The sequence below is a fragment of the Lonchura striata genome, chromosome 21 (assembly GCF_050655825.1).
Source record: "Lonchura striata isolate lonStrDom1 chromosome 21, ASM5065582v1, whole genome shotgun sequence".
NCBI lineage: Eukaryota > Metazoa > Chordata > Aves > Passeriformes > Estrildidae > Lonchura > Lonchura striata.
This window is the reverse complement of record NC_140723.1, coordinates 7468435-7485922: the sequence shown is the minus strand read 5'-3', so window position 1 is coordinate 7485922 and position 17488 is coordinate 7468435. Positions and strand designations below refer to the sequence as shown.

The window sequence follows — 17488 nt, the reverse complement described above, 5'->3', positions numbered from 1 at the left end:
CGTGGATTTAACCTCACATGGTGCCAAGTGCCCAAACTGGACACAGCCACTTGTTAAGGTGGATTTATGTCATGATATTTTTCTGTCATCGAGGTGTCACCTTACACTTGGGGTGTTGAGAATAGCTGGAGATACAACCTCTGCTATCCCAGCCTTCCATCAGCAGTAAATCCTGGGGGGATTTGCTTTCTTCACCTCCTGCCAGCCAGGGCTGTGTGCAGGTATTTCACAAATAAAAGGAAAAGCGTGGTGAAAACGAGGCAGGGCATTTTTCCCCCACAAGGAGCTGTTTGGGCTAAAACAGCCTCGCTGACAGAACAGGTTCCACAGGGCGGAGGGACTGGAAATGTTGCTGTGGTCCTGTCTCACCTCGGGTGAGATTCCACAGGGATCCTTTCCCCATCCCAGCTGGGCCCCACGGTGCAGGGCAGGGCAGGACGATGTCTCCTCGAGCAGCAGCTCCAGGGGTTTGCCTTTGGCTCTCTGCTTCCCACTGGAGGCAGCAGCAGGGTGGGGAGAGATGGAGTGACCTGGCAAAGCCGTTGCTAAACCCTCAGCTGCTGCAAAACTGCAAAACCACGTCCTGCACTCGGTGATTGCTGTGCCAGAGCCCTGTGGCGTGGCACACACCTCTCGGTGCCTTCCTGATGCTCCCTGTGACCTCCCCATTGTCCCTTTGCCAGCAGTGACGTGGGATGCCATGGCCAGCTCCTCGGACAGTGACGATGACGGGTTCATGGCCGTGGATCCAGAGGACGCCACGGTGGAAGGGACGATGGAGCAGGAGGATGAGCCCCACGCCGAGCTGGAGGTGGAGGAGCCCAGGCCCAGCTCCAGATCGATGCTGGAGCTGCCAGAAGAGGTTTTGGAATACATCCTGTCCTTCCTCTCTCCCTACCAGGAGCACAAAACCGCCGCCCTTGTCTGCAAACAGTGGTATCGACTGATCAAAGGTACAAGTGATGGCAGCAATTTCTTTACTCTGGGGCTTGCAACCCAGATCTCTTTTACCTTTGCCTCTTGTTTTCCCCTCAAACTCTGAAATCTGGCTTTTGTGAAATCCTAGAGAAATCCTAACAGCCACAGGGTCCCTGGCTTTGCTCAAAGAGGGCCTGTAGCTGTGCAGAATTGAACCCCTCGGCCTCTCTCAGGGTAGAAAACCCAGAGAGGCCGTGAATTCCCATCCTGGAAGTGTCCAAGACCAGACTGGACAGGGTCTGGAGTGATCTGGGATAGTGGAAAGTCCCACCCTTGGCAGGGGTTGGAGTTGGATGAGCTTTGAGGTCTCTTCCAGCCCAAAATAAAACAAAGCCCAAGCCCCACGACAGAGCAGCTCCTTTGCTGCCTTTGGGTGCTCCCAGTGCTGCACTGGTGACCTTGGATTGCAGCCTCCTGCTCAGAGCCCCTGCCAGTGTCCCATGGCTGATGTGGCTTTAATTGCGCTTCGTTTGTGTCTTGCTCAGTAATTAACATTCCCAAAGCTGCTTTCAACAGCCCTGGCTCTGGTTCTTACAGCTCTGCTGGAGATAAGTGCAGTATAAAATCTGCATGAGTTGAGATGTGCATATTCCAGCTTCCTGGAAGAGTAGCCCAGAGACACAGATCCTTCCTTTGCCTCCACACATTCATTCCAGAGCCTCGTGGAGGTATTTTAATGCTGGAGAAATATGATACAGCAAATAAGGAGGGAAAATTTGGACAAGGATACAAACAGAACCTCCTGGTTCATTTTATTTTAATACACTGGGTGATTTCTGGTCGGATTCTGTTGGGTGCGTGCTTTAATCACGAGCTTCATTTAAAAACAAGGAGTTTCAGAGGAGAGGAGAGCATTTCAATCCTAGGAAATGGGACAGGTTGCTACACAAGGGGAATGTGTTCCTTCTGGAAAACAGGAGTGGGTGTCAGGTGAGGAATGCCCTTGGCAGATTGTGGGGTGATGGCTCATTTATGGACTTCTCCTCATCTGGAAGATTCCAGGCATTTCCCACTTTGCCCAGAGCTGAACAGGCTGGGGGTTAAAACATCACAGCTACCCCAGCAGGGATCATGGCCCAAAATGAGTCTTTTTGTGCATCCTTTTGGGGCAGCAGCTGCCCACAGCCCTGGGGAAGGGCCTTTTCCAAGTGCTGCAGCCCCAAGTGGCTGCTTGGCTGTTTCCTGGAGCGGCCTGCAAGGAATGCAGCTGGGATGGACAAACACCTGGGATTCACCCCAGAGGGATGTGGGAAACATCCCTGGAGCCCAGGGATGAGCAGCCAGGGGCACAACGTGGCTTTGGGCTGGGTCACCTCTCAGGGGACAAGTGGTGCTGGGCAGCTGGGCCCTTCTGTGGCAATTCCAGCCAAAAAAAGGTCTGGAAGCACCACCTGCGAGCTGTGCCCAGAGAGGTCACTCGAGGTAAACAATTGGTTTGTGTTCTCCTGGTTAATTTTTCCTGTTTGCCAGGATACATCTGCTGTGCACTGCTGGAGCTCACATTCCCTTTCCCGTGTGACTCTCAGGGATCAGCTCCTCAAGGACCCCAGGCTTTATTTTTTAATTTAAAAAAACCCTTCCTGCTTTATATCCTGGAGTGGGATTTCTTGCTGGGGGTGTTCCTGGCACAGGGCTTGGGGAAGAACTCTTGGCAGGTTGTGGCATCCTCAGTGCAGGTGCCACCAAGTGTCTGCTGAGCTGCTGCTGCTGCCAGAAACCTTCTCCAGACCCTTCTGTCTCCTCAGGGAGCAGCCTCTGGCCCCTCCCAGCCCTCTCACGCAGTGGCAGCCTTGGAGCATCCCTGCTGATTTTTATCACTGATATCTCCTTTCCAACTTTATTCAGATCCCTGGCCAGTAGCTGCGTTCACACTCTTAAAAATTGATTATTCAACTGAGGGGTGGGAAGCTGACCCTCAGGGTGTGCTGAGGGAGCAAGGGTGAAGCACAGAGGGCTGCACACAAGCTCTCCAAAGCATCCCAGTGCTTCCTTCCTCTCCCAAAGGCTCTGCTTCCCGACCCAGCCGGTGCACACTGCTGACTTCCCCGTTTGCAGAGTTCCCTTGTCTTTATTCCTTTAATCCCCTGCGTTCCCAGCGTGGTTCTAACCCAAACACGGGGGTTTGCAGCTGTCCCCGTGCAGGCACAGTTGGTTCCCAGCCTTGCTGACAGTGTTGTTCTCTCCCCAGGTGTGGCCCATCAGTGCTACCACGGCTTCATCAAGGCAGTGCAGGAGGGGAACATCCAGTGGGAGAGCCGCACTTACCCCTACCCCGGCACCCCCATCACCCAGCGCTTCTCCCACAGTGAGTATCCAGGCATCTCCTCCCTCGGGGGCTGGCAGTGCCATTCCTGCCATCCTGCTGGGAGCTGCCTTCCTTGGGGCTGGCAGTGCCATCCCTGCCATCCTGCTGGGAGCTGCCTTCCTTGGGGGCTGGCAGTGCCATTCCCTGGAGTCCCCATGGGAGCTGCCTTCCTTGGGGGCTGGCAGTGCCATCCCTGCCATCCTGCTGGGAGCTGCCTTCCTTGGGGGCTGGCAGTGCCATTCCCTGGAGTCCCCATGGGAGCTGCCTTCCTTGGGGCTGGCAGTGCCATCCCTGCCAAACTGCTGGGAGCTGCCTTCCTTGGGGCTGGCAGTGCCATCCCTGCCAAACTGCTGGGAGCTGCCTTCCTTGGGGCTGGCAGTGCCATCCCTGCCATCCTGCTGGGAGCTGCCTTCCTTGGGGCTGGCAGTGCCATCCCTGCCAAACTGCTGGGAGCTGCCTTCCTTGGGGCTGGCAGTGCCATCCCTGCCAAACTGCTGGGAGCTGCCTTCCTTGGGACTGGCAGTGCCATCCCTGCCATCCTGCTGGGAGCTGCCTTCCTTGGGGCTGGCAGTGCCATTCCCTGGAGTCCCCATGGGAGCTGCCTTCCTTAGGGCTGGCAGTGCCATCCCTGCCAAACTGCTGGGAGCTGCCTTCCTTGGGGCTGGCAGTGCCATCCCTGCAATCCTGTTGGGAGCTGCCTTCCTTGGGGCTGGCAGTGCCATTCCCTGGAGTCCCCATGGGAGCTGCCTCCCTCAGGCTAGCAGTGCCATCCCTGCAATCCTGCTGGGAGCTGCCTTCCTTGGGGCTGGCCGTGCCACATGGGGGTTGGCAGTGCCACAAGGGGGTTGGCAGTGCTGTACAGGGGTTGGCAGTGCTGTACAGGGGCTGGCAGTGCTGTACAGGGGCTGGCAGTGCCACAAGGGGGCTGGCAGTGCCACACAGGGGTTGGCAGTGCTGTACAGGGGCTGGCAGTGCCACACAGGGGCTGGCAGTGCCACAAGGGGGTTGGCAGTGCCACACAGGGGTTGGCAGTGCTGTACAGGGGCTGGCAGTGCCACACAGGGGCTGGCAGTGCCACACGTGCCTCCCTGGGGGCTGGCAGTGCCACAAGGGGGTTAGCAGTGCCACACAGGGGTTGGCAGTGCCACAAGGGGGCTGGCAGTGCCACACAGGGGCTGGCAGTGCCACACGTGCCTCCCTCAGGCTGGCAGTGCCACACGTGCCCATCACCGCCGGTATTCAGCCAACAACTGTGCCAACACTCGGCACAAGAGCAGGGATTTGGGAGCTGCTGGTCACGGCGGGCTCGTAGGTCCTGGGAAATGCTGATGGAGAGGAAACGGGGTGGGACTGTGGCTTTCTGGTTGTGCAGGGATCTTTCTGCAGCTCCCCAGGCTGCAAAACTCTCCCAGATATCATGGAGTCAGCCCTTGACCAAAACGTGTCCCCAAGTGCCACGTCCAGGGGTGGCGACTCCAGCACTGCCCTGGGCAGTCTGTGCCAGTGCCTGACCCCCATGCCATGAAGGGTTTTTCACAATATCCAGCTTAAATCTCTCCTGGCACAGCCTTGGGATGTTGCCCGTGTCCTGTCCCTGTTCCCTGGAGCAGAGCCCGACCCCCCTGACTGTCCCCTCCTGTCAGGAGTTGTGCAGAGCCACAAGATTCCCCCTGAGCCTCCTTTTCTCCAGGCTGAGCCCTTTCTCAGCTCCCTCAGCCTCTCTGGGGGGCTCAGCCCCTTCCCCAGCTCCGTTCCCATCTCTCCAGCCCCTCAGTGTCCTTCATGTCCTGAGGCACCCAGAGCTGTCCCCAGGATCTGCACCTGAGCTTTGCCCCCTCCCCAAAAACCTCAGCCCCTGGGCTGGAGTCATTCCCATCAAAGCCAGTGGGTTTTGGAAAGTGCAGCGCTCGGGGATGTGCACCAGCTGCTCGCACAGGTCCTGTGCATCTGTGAGGAAAACTGGGAATTCTGCAGTGTGCTGGGCTCAAATCGAGCAGAGCTGCAGGTGGATTTGCTGACAGAAGTGAGTGATTCAGTCAACAGCACCTCTCAGTGTTTGGGTTAATTCTTCCAAGATTCTGGAAAAGAAACAGAGGAGAAAAAATACCTAAACACAGTGCCTTGGAGGGAAAGGTATTGAAATAAATCCTGTTCTTTGGAGTGCAGTAGCACTGAGCTGCCTCGCCTCAAACAAAAAAAAAACACGGCAAAAATTCCTTCCTGTGACTTCAGCATGGGGTCTGAGCCCTCTGGGGGACAGCTCTTCCAGGAAGCAAATTGCATTTTTCCGAGGGAGGATAAACACGGTGCAAGCCCTGCCATTCCAAGAGCAGCAGGCATCACATTTTCATCTTCCCAAGCAATAATTTATGAGGCAGCCGCGGCGCTGCCTCCTGCCAAGACAAGCCCGGGAGACGCTGCGGGGAGCTCTGGTGAAGTCATTGTGCCCTGCCGAGAACCCCTCGCCTTCCCGAAGGATGAAAAGGCTCCGCAGTTCACAGCTCATTTTTAGCAGCGTTAGTGAAGTGCTTATTAACGACTTCACATTTGCATGAATTTCCCTTCAATTTTAGCAGCGTTTTTTGCGACTGCTGGATGCTCGGGCCAGCTAGAAATGGCCTGGAAAAGGCTCAGAGTTGCCCCAAAAAGCACTGTGTGTGCTCTTTCCTTTATCCTGCTGCCTACCACGGGTTTCCTGGCTGCAAAGTGAGTTGTCTCCCTAAATCCACTGCCCTCGGAGCGTGTAATCCGTATTAGCCTCGCTCGGTGACAGGGGGCTCTGCCCGGCCCCGCTGGCCGCAGCAGCGTTATTAATGCACTTTGTGGGCACAAAGCTAATCTGGATTAACTTGTTTGCTGACTTAAACGGATTGGTTCATGAGCAGCTGCCCAAATGTGCAGCCTCTGCTTTCCCTGCAGCAGCATTCCGTGCCTGTGGGCCAGATTCCAGCCTTAAAGCCGAGCTACAAATCGTCAGTTCCGGAAAGTCAAACTCTGAACTAAAATCACCTAAAATCCCAAGGGATGACGGTGAGCTGAGGTGGAGGGAACAGGAGTTTGGGCAGTGGGGAGGGAGCAGGCAGGACTCGCAAAGTCCTTCATGAGGGATGAGTGATTTGCTGGTTTTTGTGGGAATATGTCACCGCCCAGGCACGAGTCAGTGCTGCCATCAAAGCTCCGTCTGAGGCTCGCTCTCGCTTCCAGGAATTATTAGAACCATCCCAGAAGTTCTCACAGGGAGCACAAACGGACAGGGAGGGGAATTCTAAGCAGCTGGAAGTCAACCAGTCTGCTCTCAGTCCTGAAGGGAGGAATGGCAGAAGTGCTTGATAAGGAATAAGTGAATGGAAGGCGATGCCGTGGGGAGGGAGTGCCTGGCAGGGATCACACCGCTGAGAGCAAACTCTGGACAGGCTGTCACTTTTCCAAAGGCTGCAAAACTGCAGGATATGAAGCATTAATAATGCTGGGTGTTCAGGAGCAGAAATCCCCCGTGTTTGGGGTTTTTTGGATGATGTTTGCAGGAGTCACCGAGCTGTTTTATGTATGAACCTGCGAGGTCACAGCAGGGCGATGAGTCACGGGGTGAAATCACTGCCCGCAGTCGGAAAAAGATGTCAGGAGGCTCAGGAATGCAGAAACGGAAAAGCAGCAAAGGAATGCAGACCCTTGTGCCAGGGATATTGATCCTTTGCTGGAGGAGTGACTAATTTTAGGCACTGATTTATTGTTTTTGTTTCCAAGGAGCCTGGGGTTGGTGGCACCACTGGGATGAGTAATTACAGCAATTTGTGGGTTTGACGAACCCGTTGGGAGCGGTGACAGCTGGAATGTTTGCTTTACAGGATGGGCTGCTCCTGGAGCAGAGCTGCAGCTGCTCCCAGCACCCAGACTTGCTCAATATCCCCGGATTTTGGCTGCACCCAGGCCCTGCACTGCAAGGAGCAGGACAATAGCATTTTAGGGAGTGAGGTGGAGATGGAGATAGAAGGAGATGGGAAAGCTGGGGGTGTTCACTTGGAGAAGGCTCCAGGGAGAGCTCAGAGCCCTTCCAGGGCCTGAAGGGGCTCCAGGAGAGCTGGAGAGGCACTGGGGACAAGGGATGGAGGGACAGGACACAGGGAGTGGGTCCCACTGCCAGAGGCAGGGCTGGGTGGGGTATTGGGCAGGAATTGTTCCCTGTGAGGGTGGGCAGCCCCTGGCACAGCTGCCCAGAGAAGCTCTGGCTGCTCCTGGATCCCTGGCAGTGCCCAAGGCCAATACCAAAGGCTGTTACCCTCCAATCCATGTGGGAATGGGATTTACAGCCCAGCCAGCTCCTTCCCATCTCTCCAGTGGGAAATACAGCCCTTGAACTTGGATGGGTGAATTGATTTCTTGTTCTCTGAGTTTCATAAGTCCCATGCTTTTTGATTATGGTGAAAGGAATGTGCTTTTCCATTTGGTTTTCCCTCCTCAGCCAGCTCTGCTCTGGCTGTCAGCTGCTCCAGGTTAAAATATCCAGTGGTTCATTGCTCAGGACAGGAATCAGGAGTGTGCTCAGAACCAGAACCTCTGCTCCCCCTGAGCATCAGTGTCTTCAAACACCAGATTTCCTGATTCTTTTGCAAAGATAAGCCACTTCCGCAGTGCTGAAACTCTGGGGGTCACTGAATTTTGCTGGGACACTAAAAAACCCCAACTAAATCTATTCAGTGTTTTCTACCCAAAGAAACCCTAAAACCATCAGGGACATGCACAATTTCCCCCTGATTTGTTCTACACTTGGTATAAACTATAAACATATTATGGAATCCCAGAATATCCTGAGCTGGATCCACAAGGATCATCCAAGTCCAGCTCCTGACCCTGCACAGAGCAGCCCCCACAATCCCACTGTGGAATTCCCACAAGCTGGAATAAACTGCACTTTTCATTGTGCTTGCCTTTTCCTGGGTTTCCCTAATTTTTTTTTTCCACTCAAGCTGCTCTGCCTTCCTCATCTTCAGCAGCTTAAAATTACTCTTAAAAGGAGAGCACAATCTCCATGATTTTGATGTGGGGGGGGTTATTCCACATGGAATTTTATGGGAAATTCGGAATTCTGCCCAGCCTCCAAGCTGAGTGAGCCCTCCCTGCTCCATCTCTCAGTTCCCTCTTGCCAGAGGTACCTGTGTGCTGCAGACTCTCTCTGCCAAAGTCAGACACTTCCATGGGTTTTCTTTTGCTGCAGAGCTTTTTTGGGGACAAAAGCTCTTGGGTATCTTTGAGGGGTTGTCAAACGTGGTGCTCCCTCCCTGTTCCCCGTCTGGCTGCCTCATCCTTCCCCAGGGGGAGCAGGGGGAATGCCCGTGGATGATCTTGAGTTTTAGCTGGACTCTTTAAATGAGATTGGGAGAAATCCTGAAGAGAGAGCAAAGCCCAGGGCTGGGTGCACAGAGGGGTCTGTGAGCTGTGTGATCCGGCTCAGGGCAGGTCAGGGAGCTCAGTGCCTTAATCACAGCTAAGCTCATTAATTACAGACCTCTAAGGCAGTTTTCTCTGCACTTAGAGGAGCAGCTCTGCCTGAGGGATAATCCTCTTGGGAAGGTTCTTGCTGGAGCTTCACCCTGCTCAGGGGAGCCCTGTGGTTCTGGGGAGCTGGGGCAGCCCGGCTGCTGTTCTCCAGGGAGGAAAGGGCCTGAGCTGGGCGTGGGACACAGGCAGTGACAGGGCAGTGGGGACAGCAGTGACAGGGCTCTGGGGACAGCAGTGACAGGGCTCTGGGGACAGCAGTGGCAGGGCAGTGGGGACAGCAGTGACAGGGCTCTGGGGACAGCAGTGACAGCTCTGGGGACAGCAGTGACAGGGCAGTGGGGACAGCAGTGACAGCTCTGTGGGGACAGCAGTGGCAGGGCAGTGGGGACAGCAGTGACAGGGCTCTGGGGACAGCAGTGACAGCTCTGGGGACAGCAGTGACAGGGCAGTGGGGACAGCAGTGACAGCGCTGTGGGGACAGCAGTGACAGGGCAGTGGGGACAGCAGTGGCAGGGCAGTGGGGACAGCAGTGACAGGGCTCTGGGGACAGCAGTGGCAGGGCTGTGGGGACAGCAGTGACAGCTCTGGGGACAGCAGTGACAGGGCAGTGGGGACAGCAGTGACAGCGCTGTGGGGACAGCAATGACAGGGCAGTGGGGACAGCAGTGACAGTGCTGTGGGGACAGCAGTGACAGGGCAGTGGGGACAGCAGTGACAGGGCAGTGGGGACAGCAGTGACAGCTCTGGGGACAGCAGTGACAGGACTGTGGGGACAGCAGTGACAGCTCTGTGGGGACAGCAGTGACAGGGCTTTGGGGACAGCAGTGACAGCGCTGTGGGGACAGCAGTGACAGGGCTCTGGGGACAGCAGTGACAGCTCTGTGGGGACAGCAGTGACAGGGCAGAGGGGACAGCAGTGACAGCACTGGGGACAGCAGTGACAGGGCTCTGGGGACAGCAGTGACAGCACTGTGGGGACAGCAGTGACAGCGCTGTGGGGACAGCAGTGACAGCTCTGGGGACAGCAGTGACAGGGCAGTGGGGACAGCAGTGACAGCGCTGTGGGGACAGCAGTGACAGGGCAGTGGGGACAGCAGTGACAGCTCTGGGGACAGCAGTGACAGGACTGTGGGGACAGCAGTGACAGCTCTGGGGACAGCAGTGGCAGGGCAGTGGGGACAGCAGTGACAGCTCTGGGGACAGCAGTGACAGGGCAGTGGGGACAGCAGTGACAGCGCTGTGGGGACAGCAGTGACAGTGCTGTGGGGACAGCAGTGACAGGGCAGTGGGGACAGCAGTGACAGGGCAGTGGGGACAGCAGTGACAGCGCTGTGGGGACAGCAGTGACAGGGCAGTGGGGACAGCAGTGACAGGGCAGTGGGGACAGCAGTGACAGCTCTGGGGACAGCAGTGGCAGGGCAGTGGGGACAGCAGTGGCAGGGCAGTGGGGACAGCAGTGACAGCTCTGTGCTCTCTCACAGGTGCGTGTTACTACGACCCCAACCAGTCCATGTACGTGTTCGGGGGCTGCACCCAGAGCAGCTGCAACGCCGCCTTCAACGACCTCTGGAGACTGGACCTCAACAGCAAGGAGTGGATCCGGCCCCTGGCCTCAGGTGAGCCCTGATGGAGCTCCCCCACGGCTCCTCCCCTCCTCCCCGTGGCTCTGAGCTTATCCTACCAGGACTGAATCCCAGGGAAATGTGGGGTTTGTGGCAGAGTCTGAGTCCTCAGCCCCACCTTGGGGGTGTTTTCTGGGGAGCAGCTGGTCCCTGTCATGCAGGGTGAGGGACAATCCCTGCAGCCACCAGAGCCTGTGGTGATAAAGCTGAGAAAATCAGGATTGTGCAGTCTGGGTAAGGCTGAGAGAGTTGGGATTGTTCGTGCTGCAGTAGGCTAAGATGTGATGATTGTTCAACCTCAGGAAGGCTGAGAAATATGGATAGTTCAGCCTGGGGAAGGCTGAGAAATCTGGGTTGTTCAGCCTGGGGAAGGCTGAGAGAGTTGGGATTGTTCAGCCTGGGGAAGGCTGAGAAATTGGGATTGTTCAGCCTGGGGAAGACTGAGAGAGTTGGGATTGTTCATGCTGCAGTAGGCTAAGATGTGATGATTGTTCAGCCTGGAGAAGGCTGAGAAATTTGGGTTGTTCAGCCTGGACAGCAGAAGGCTCCAGGGAGAGCTCAGCCCTTTCCAGGGTCTAAAGGGGCTCCAGAAGAGCTGGAGAGGGACTGGGGACAAGGGCTGGAGGGACAGGACGCAGGGAATGGCTTCCCACTGCCAGATGGCAGGGATGGGTGGGAGATGGGGAAGGAATTCCTGGCTGTGAGGGTGGGCAGGGTGGCACAGGGTGCCCAGAGCAGCTGTGGCTGCCCCTGGATCCCTGGGAGAGTCCAAGGCCAGGCTGCAGCACCCTGAGACAGTGAAGGTGTCCCTGCCACAGGCAGGGGGTGGCACTGGGTGTGTTTATGGTCCCATTCCGTGATTCCATGGTGAGAGTCATTGTCCCAAAGCTGAGATTTTCTTTGCTCATTCCAGTGGCTCCCACTCCAGGTATTTTGGGGGGTGGAGCAAACAAGCCCGTGCACGTGGGAGAGCGTGGGAAAGCAGGTTCATTCCTGCTGTCCAGGCACCCTCAGCCGGGCAGGAAAACACCACAGATTATTTCCCACACTGTTTTTTATGCTGGAAATGTCACCCACAACAGTTTGGTTTTTTTCCTTTTAATTTCTGAATTCCACTGAAATAACTTTGAGGAAAGCAGAAGAATTGGGGGAAGCTCTTGGGGCAGAGGGGAGAAGTCAGTGTTAGAGCAGCTGCTTTGGCAGGAGGAGGAAGGAGAAAAGGAGCTCAGCATCCACCAGTATTCCATACTGGGAACAGAATTCCTTGTCATGTGCCCCAAGTATTGCGGACTGCTCAGGTATTGTTTATAAAGTATTTTCTTGTCTGGCACTTAAGTCCTCCAAAATCCAGGGAATAAAGAGATAGAGGTGGAGAAGGATATAGAGGGAGATGGGAAAGCTGAAGGTGTTCACCTGGAGAAGAGAAGGATCCAGGGTGACCTCAGAGCCCCTTCCAGTGCCTGAAGGAGCTCCAGGAGAGCTGGAGAGGGACTGGGGACAAGTCCCAAGGGCTGGTGTCACTGGGGGTGCTCGGACACTTCCTTCGTGCTCTGGTTTTGTGTCACACAACCCCTGTGGGACTCCCACAAGGGGAGAATGAGGGAGTTGTGGATTTAAACAGGGAAAAGGAACCTCCTGCTGGGGCTGGAGAGGGGAGAATGCATAGCTCCGGGGCTCTGCAGAGCTCTCTCTGCCCCAGGCCATGGATTCCTGCAGCCTGGGGAGCTCTTTCCTGTCCCAGTGCTGGGCACACAGAGCCCATCCTGGAGCCCATCCCGCTGTGGCTCCTGTGGGAATTCATGGCGGGGCTCGGTCCCACGGGAAGATCCCCCGAGGAGATGTTCCTGCACCCTGTCATGGGCGAGATGGGATCACAGCTGAAACTGGAGGCTGGGCCCGGGGAGTGCTCTGGTTCCTGCTCTGGTTCCTGCTTTTCCAAAGGGATGAGTCAACCCCGGTGGGATCCCACAGCTCCTGCTCTTCCTTTGGGTGCCCCGAACTGGGGGTGGCACCGCCTGCCTGGGAAAGGAGAGAGGCTGGAGGGGCAGAGCTTTGAAATGCTGGGATGTAAATAAGGCAGGAGAGGGCTTTTTAAAAGAAAAACCCAAGAGTTGACATTGATTGATTACCACTCGTTGTGTGTGCAGGCTAATTGCTGTGGAGGAGTTCCCACACCTGCCCCACAGACTCCAGAACTCTGGGATGAGATCCTGGCTCTTTCCCAAGGCCAGGTCTTGCTCGGAGAGGTTCCCTCACCCTCCACATGTGCCCTCGTTAAGCATCTTCTCTAACGAGCCCTGGGCAGGGAATGGGAGCACAGTGTCTTGGGTACAACTTCATCCCTTCCTGAGAGGCTTCTCCAGGAGAAGACACCCTTTTGTTGTTGTTGTTGCTGTTTGTTCCTACCTGTTTTCATCCGGGTTTTCTGGCTCCCAGGCATGAGATGACATCAGCGCTGGATAATTCCCCTCTAGCCCAAGCTGCTTCATCTGGGAGTAAATATTTAGCCTTCAAAGAAATAATTGGCCTGGGTTTCTTTCGTCTCAGAGACGGAGGAGGGAGATAATTACTTCAAAAAACCCTAATTTTTGAGGTTTCAAAGTATTTTTTTGCTTAGATCTGAAACAATGGCTTTGACGTGTGAGTGATGGGGCTGGAGCAGCACGAGAGAGTTGGTGCCTGGCTCTTCTGGAGAGCTTTTGGTGGGATTGGAAGCTCTGGAAAGGAGGGTGGCAGGCAGCAGGATCTCTATTTTCAGAAGCTGTCTGCCAGCTCTTCTCCCTGGAGCTCTCCTGGCCATTGTGGAGCTGCTCCCACCCTTCCCATCCCACGCAGGATCTGCTGGAGCAGGAGCAGGATAATTCCCAGCCCCACATGTGGGACGCTGCAGTGCTGTCCCAGGGTAGGTGGTCCCTGGCAGGCTGAGGCCTTTTCCGTGTGGTGGGGGTGCTTTCCTTGCCCTCATTTGCACAATTAACCTGGGCAGTTGTTGGAATTTGAGCCCATCTGTGCTCAGGGCATCCTGGTGGAGGGCTGGGGGTGGTTTACGCTGGAATCTGTTTATCCAGCTGGAGGCCAGGGTGAGGCCCCACTCCTGTGAGTCCAGCTGGTTTCAGTGGTGAAAGTCCCTGGTGCTCCCCAAAAATGGGCTGAACAGCCAGGAAAGAAACCAAACCTCATTTGAAACAGAGAGTTGCAGGACATTCAGTACCTGGAGGGGCTCCAAGAATGCTGGAGATGGACTTTGGACAAGGGCCTGGAATGCCAGAGGGCAGGGTCAGATGGGATATTGGGAAGGAATTGTTCCCTGTGAGGGGGATGAGGCCCTGGCACAGATAAGAAGTGTCCAAGGCCAGTCTGGACAGGGCTTGAAGCACCCTAGGACTGTGGGGGGGTGTCTCTGCCCATGGTGGGGCTGGGACTGGATGGGCTTGAAGGGCCCTTCCAACCCAAAGCATTCCATGGTTCCATGACTGCATGCCGTGGGAGCTGCAGGGGGTTGTGGTGAGGCCTTTGCTGATGCTTGGATTCATCCCTGGATCTGCTGCCCTGCTGGCAAGGAGGATTTGTCCTGCTCCCGTGCAGGTCTGTGGCACTCTCCTGGTGAGCTCCCACCCCTCCCTGTGCAGGGGAAGCTGCTGGAGGCTCCCAGAGGAGCCCCAGGAGCTTTGGCACCACCTGAGCCTCCTGTCCACGCATCCTGCAAGGACAGTTCATGGACAGAGCCGGGAGGGTCCCCGGGCTGGCCCTGCCTGGGCTGTTCCAGGCTGTGTCCCTGCAGGCTTGATCCCTCCTGGGATCCTCGGTTCCAGTTCCTCAGAGTCCTCAGTTGGCCTCTCTCGGCCAGAACCACACCAGAAAATGCTTTTTTAGTTAGGGAGGAAAAGGTCTGGAGCTCTGCTCTGCCAGGGGCTCATGGCACAGAGGTGAAAAGCTTTTCCCTTTGAAACTGAGCCAGGGATGGTGATGGAAGGACCAGGGCTTTGCAGGCAGAGGCATTCCTGTAGGGTATGCACATCCTCCTCTCAGGTCTGTTTTCTTATCCCCCTTCTGCTCCCAGCTGGGCAGGCAGGAGGGCTGGGAAGGGCCCTGTCCCTCCTGTCCCACTGTGGTTTCCCTCTGCCAGGCTGGGATATCCCTCTCTGATCCCACAAGGGTTCAGGAGCCCCGAGGCTCCACTTTTCCTGTTGTTGGGAGGAGAATCCTGCTGCTGCTGCTGCCCTGGGCCACCCTGCCCTGACACGGGCACCTCGAGACCTCTCTCCTGGTGTTTCCTGTCCCTGCAGTCACCCTGAGGACAGGGAAAGCTTCTCATCTTCCTCAGGACTTCGGGATCAAACCTGGCTCAGAGGCAGAACCCTCCATGTAAGGCTTTGATTCCCTCTGCCCTCGGGCTGTGGCTGACCCTCCCTCCTTCTCCAGCCTGGAGATTGTGCCCAAACCTCCTGGGTGGCCGTAGCAGGACGCAGTAAAACTAAAACCCCTCTGCCAGCGGTTCCTCATGCTCAGCTCTTCCCCCAGCCCCCTCCGTGCCCGGAGTGGGAGGATCAGTTTGCCTTTGTGACTGAGGGAAGGTGCTTTTGATGGTGTTGTGTCAACAAAAGCAGCAGCCCCAAGGAGGCAGGAGAGGCTCGGCAGAGACTCCTGGTGTCAGATGTGGTCCTGGTGGAGCAGAGAGGTTTGGCCTTGACAAAGCTGTGCAAAAACCTTGCCCCGAGCTAAAAAGCCCAGCCTTGTTTTCATCTGCCTCTTCTAGAAAACAGCGGCGAGTTTTCAAAACAAATTTCCAAGCAGTCGCTGGAGTTTCATGGTGCTGAATTCCTCGGTTGGGATCTCAGCTCTGGGAGATTTGTGGAGCTGAAGGAGACACGGGGAAGGACTGAGTGGGCTTCCCGAGGAGGGGGGTGGTGCTGGATCCCACAGGATCCCACGGGATCCAGTTGTGCACAGCCACAAACCAGACTGGCACTCAGGGAATGAACCCCACTGGGACAGGAGCAGGGCTGTCCAAGGGCTCAGGGGGAATCTGAGGAATAATCAGAGGTGTGGGAATAGTGGGGAGCTCCTCACGTGTGGATTTAAACCCTCTGTGACTGCAGACTGTGCAGCTCGTTCAGTTCAGGGTCGTGTTTTGCATCAGCTGTGTCCAGTCCTGGGCCCCTCAGTTCAGGAAGGACCTGGAGGGGCTGGAGCATTTCCAGGGATGGGAACAGAGCTGGGAAGGGGCTGGAACACCAGGAGCAGCTGAGGGAGCAGAAAAGGGGCTCAGCCTGGAGAAAAGGAGGCTCAGGAGGGACCTTGTGGCTCTGCACAGCTCCTGACAGGAAGGGACAGCCCCAGGTTGGGCTCTGCTCCCATGGGACAGGGACAGGAGCAGAGGGAACAGCCTCAGGCTGGGCCAGGGCAGGCTCAGGGTGGACACCAGCAGGAATTTCCTCATGGAAAGGGAGCTGAGGCCTTGGCAGGGGATGCCCAGGGAGGTTTGGAGTGCTCATCCCACCTTGGAGGTGTCCAAGGAAGGGCTGGTGTGGCACTCACTGGGCTGGGTGACAAGGAGAGCATTGGGCACAGGACGGACTCGACGGTCCTGGGGGGCTTTTCCAATCTCAGGGATTCTGGGGTTGTTTTTCCTGCAGAGCAGTAACTGAGGTGCTCTGCCTGACCCCAAACTGCAGCTCTGTTCCCCTTGCAGTCACTTCCCTCACAGGAATCCTGGGCACAGCCTTGCTTTGGGCATTAAAATCCCCCAAAATCCTGAGCTGGTCAAAACCCTGTCTGCAGAATACCCTTGGTGTCCCCCTGGCCTCTGAGCTCACCCTGTGGCGCCCCACAGCCCTGTGTAACTGAGGGCAGAGCTCAGTTTTATTTTATGAAAGGCTCAGGATCACCTTGAGGCCCCCAGCCATGTCCCTGTCGGCCTCCCAGGAGCCCGGGGGATCCAGGAGCTGATTCCTGGCACAGAACAACCTCCCTAATTATGGCTGAGTGCCTGAGCCTGCAAAGTGGAGCAGGTTAATGGGCTGGATGGAAATCCCTCATGCTGTGAGCAGTCTTGGTGTGCCTGGAAGAGAGGAAAGCTTCTTCCAGCACTTTTACAGATTTGGGTGGTTTTTTCCTCCTTGCCCTTTGAGTTTGGTGGCAGTAGGGCCCATTCCTGCCTCTGCAGAGCTGAAACATTCCGTGTTATCCTCCAAAAATCTCTGGCTTTCCCACCACCATCCAAAGGCTTCTGGAGTCCTCAAGCTCAGAGTGACTTGACATCTTTTTCAAGCTCAGCTTTAATCCTGTGAGCCTCCTGCCTAGAGCTTCCTTACCCTGCCCCTGATTTCTTCCTTTTCACACACCCAATATTTCCTCATGATCACACACCTAAATTCTTCTTTACACGCACTTCATTTCTTCCTTATCCCACCCCTCACTTCTGCCCTTCTGGAACAGAACCAGGACTTTCCAGGCTTTGTCCCATGCCCTTTGGGGCAGAGGCTTTCTCAGCACAGGTTGCTTGGAATTGCTTTCTCCAGTTTAAGCATATTGATTGTTTTCCTCCTTTTATGGACTCCAGTTTTACAAGGGGATGAGTGACCACTCCTGCCAAGCCTTTGACAAACAAACTCTCCAGCAGTATCCCTGGATATAGAGTTTGGATGTCATTCCTGCCCTTGCAGAGGGTGGACTGGCAGCTCCGGGGTGGGAGCAGGGCTGTTCCCAGCCCCTGGATCCATCTGACGTTCATTTGTTCCTCTCTTTGCCTGGCTGGTTTTGCAGAATGTCTCTAATGGAATTAGTGGTGTTCAATATGAAATATCTCAAGGGCAAGAGATGAAAAATCAACCCAAATCGAGTGAAAGCTTTTTGTTTTTTTTTCTGTGTCAGCTGACACTTGGTTGGGAAGGTGCTGCTGGTTTCCAGGAGGTTAGTCCATGGTTTAGGTTTACAGCACACACCTTCCCTCCCTTTGATCTGCCAGCCTCTGTCCTCCTGCAGCTCGTGGCATTGCTGGCTGTGTTTAACCTCTGGAAGGTTTTTATTGTCTGGATCCAAACCACATTCCACTGGCATCCATCCTTGGATGGCCACCCCGCCATGC

General features: G+C 55.8%; 1 protein-coding gene across 3 annotated transcripts in view; it reads left to right on the top strand.

The window, feature by feature from the left end:
* FBXO42 (F-box protein 42) overlaps positions 1 to 17488 on the top strand; it is a 50120-nt gene that overhangs the window by 17731 nt on the left and 14901 nt on the right. Inside the window, exons 2-5 of one of the 3 annotated variants that reach the window (XM_085558490.1) lie at positions 684 to 811; positions 902 to 953; positions 3167 to 3283; positions 10261 to 10395. In XM_085558490.1, coding sequence (XP_085414616.1) covers positions 701 to 811; positions 902 to 953; positions 3167 to 3283; positions 10261 to 10395 — 415 coding nt within the window. In that variant the 5' untranslated portion in view covers positions 684 to 700. Of the gene's footprint in view, positions 1 to 683; positions 954 to 3166; positions 3284 to 10260; positions 10396 to 17488 lie in introns of all 3 variants that reach the window. The other 2 variants (XM_085558489.1, XM_021537918.3) reach the window with 2 other exon arrangements.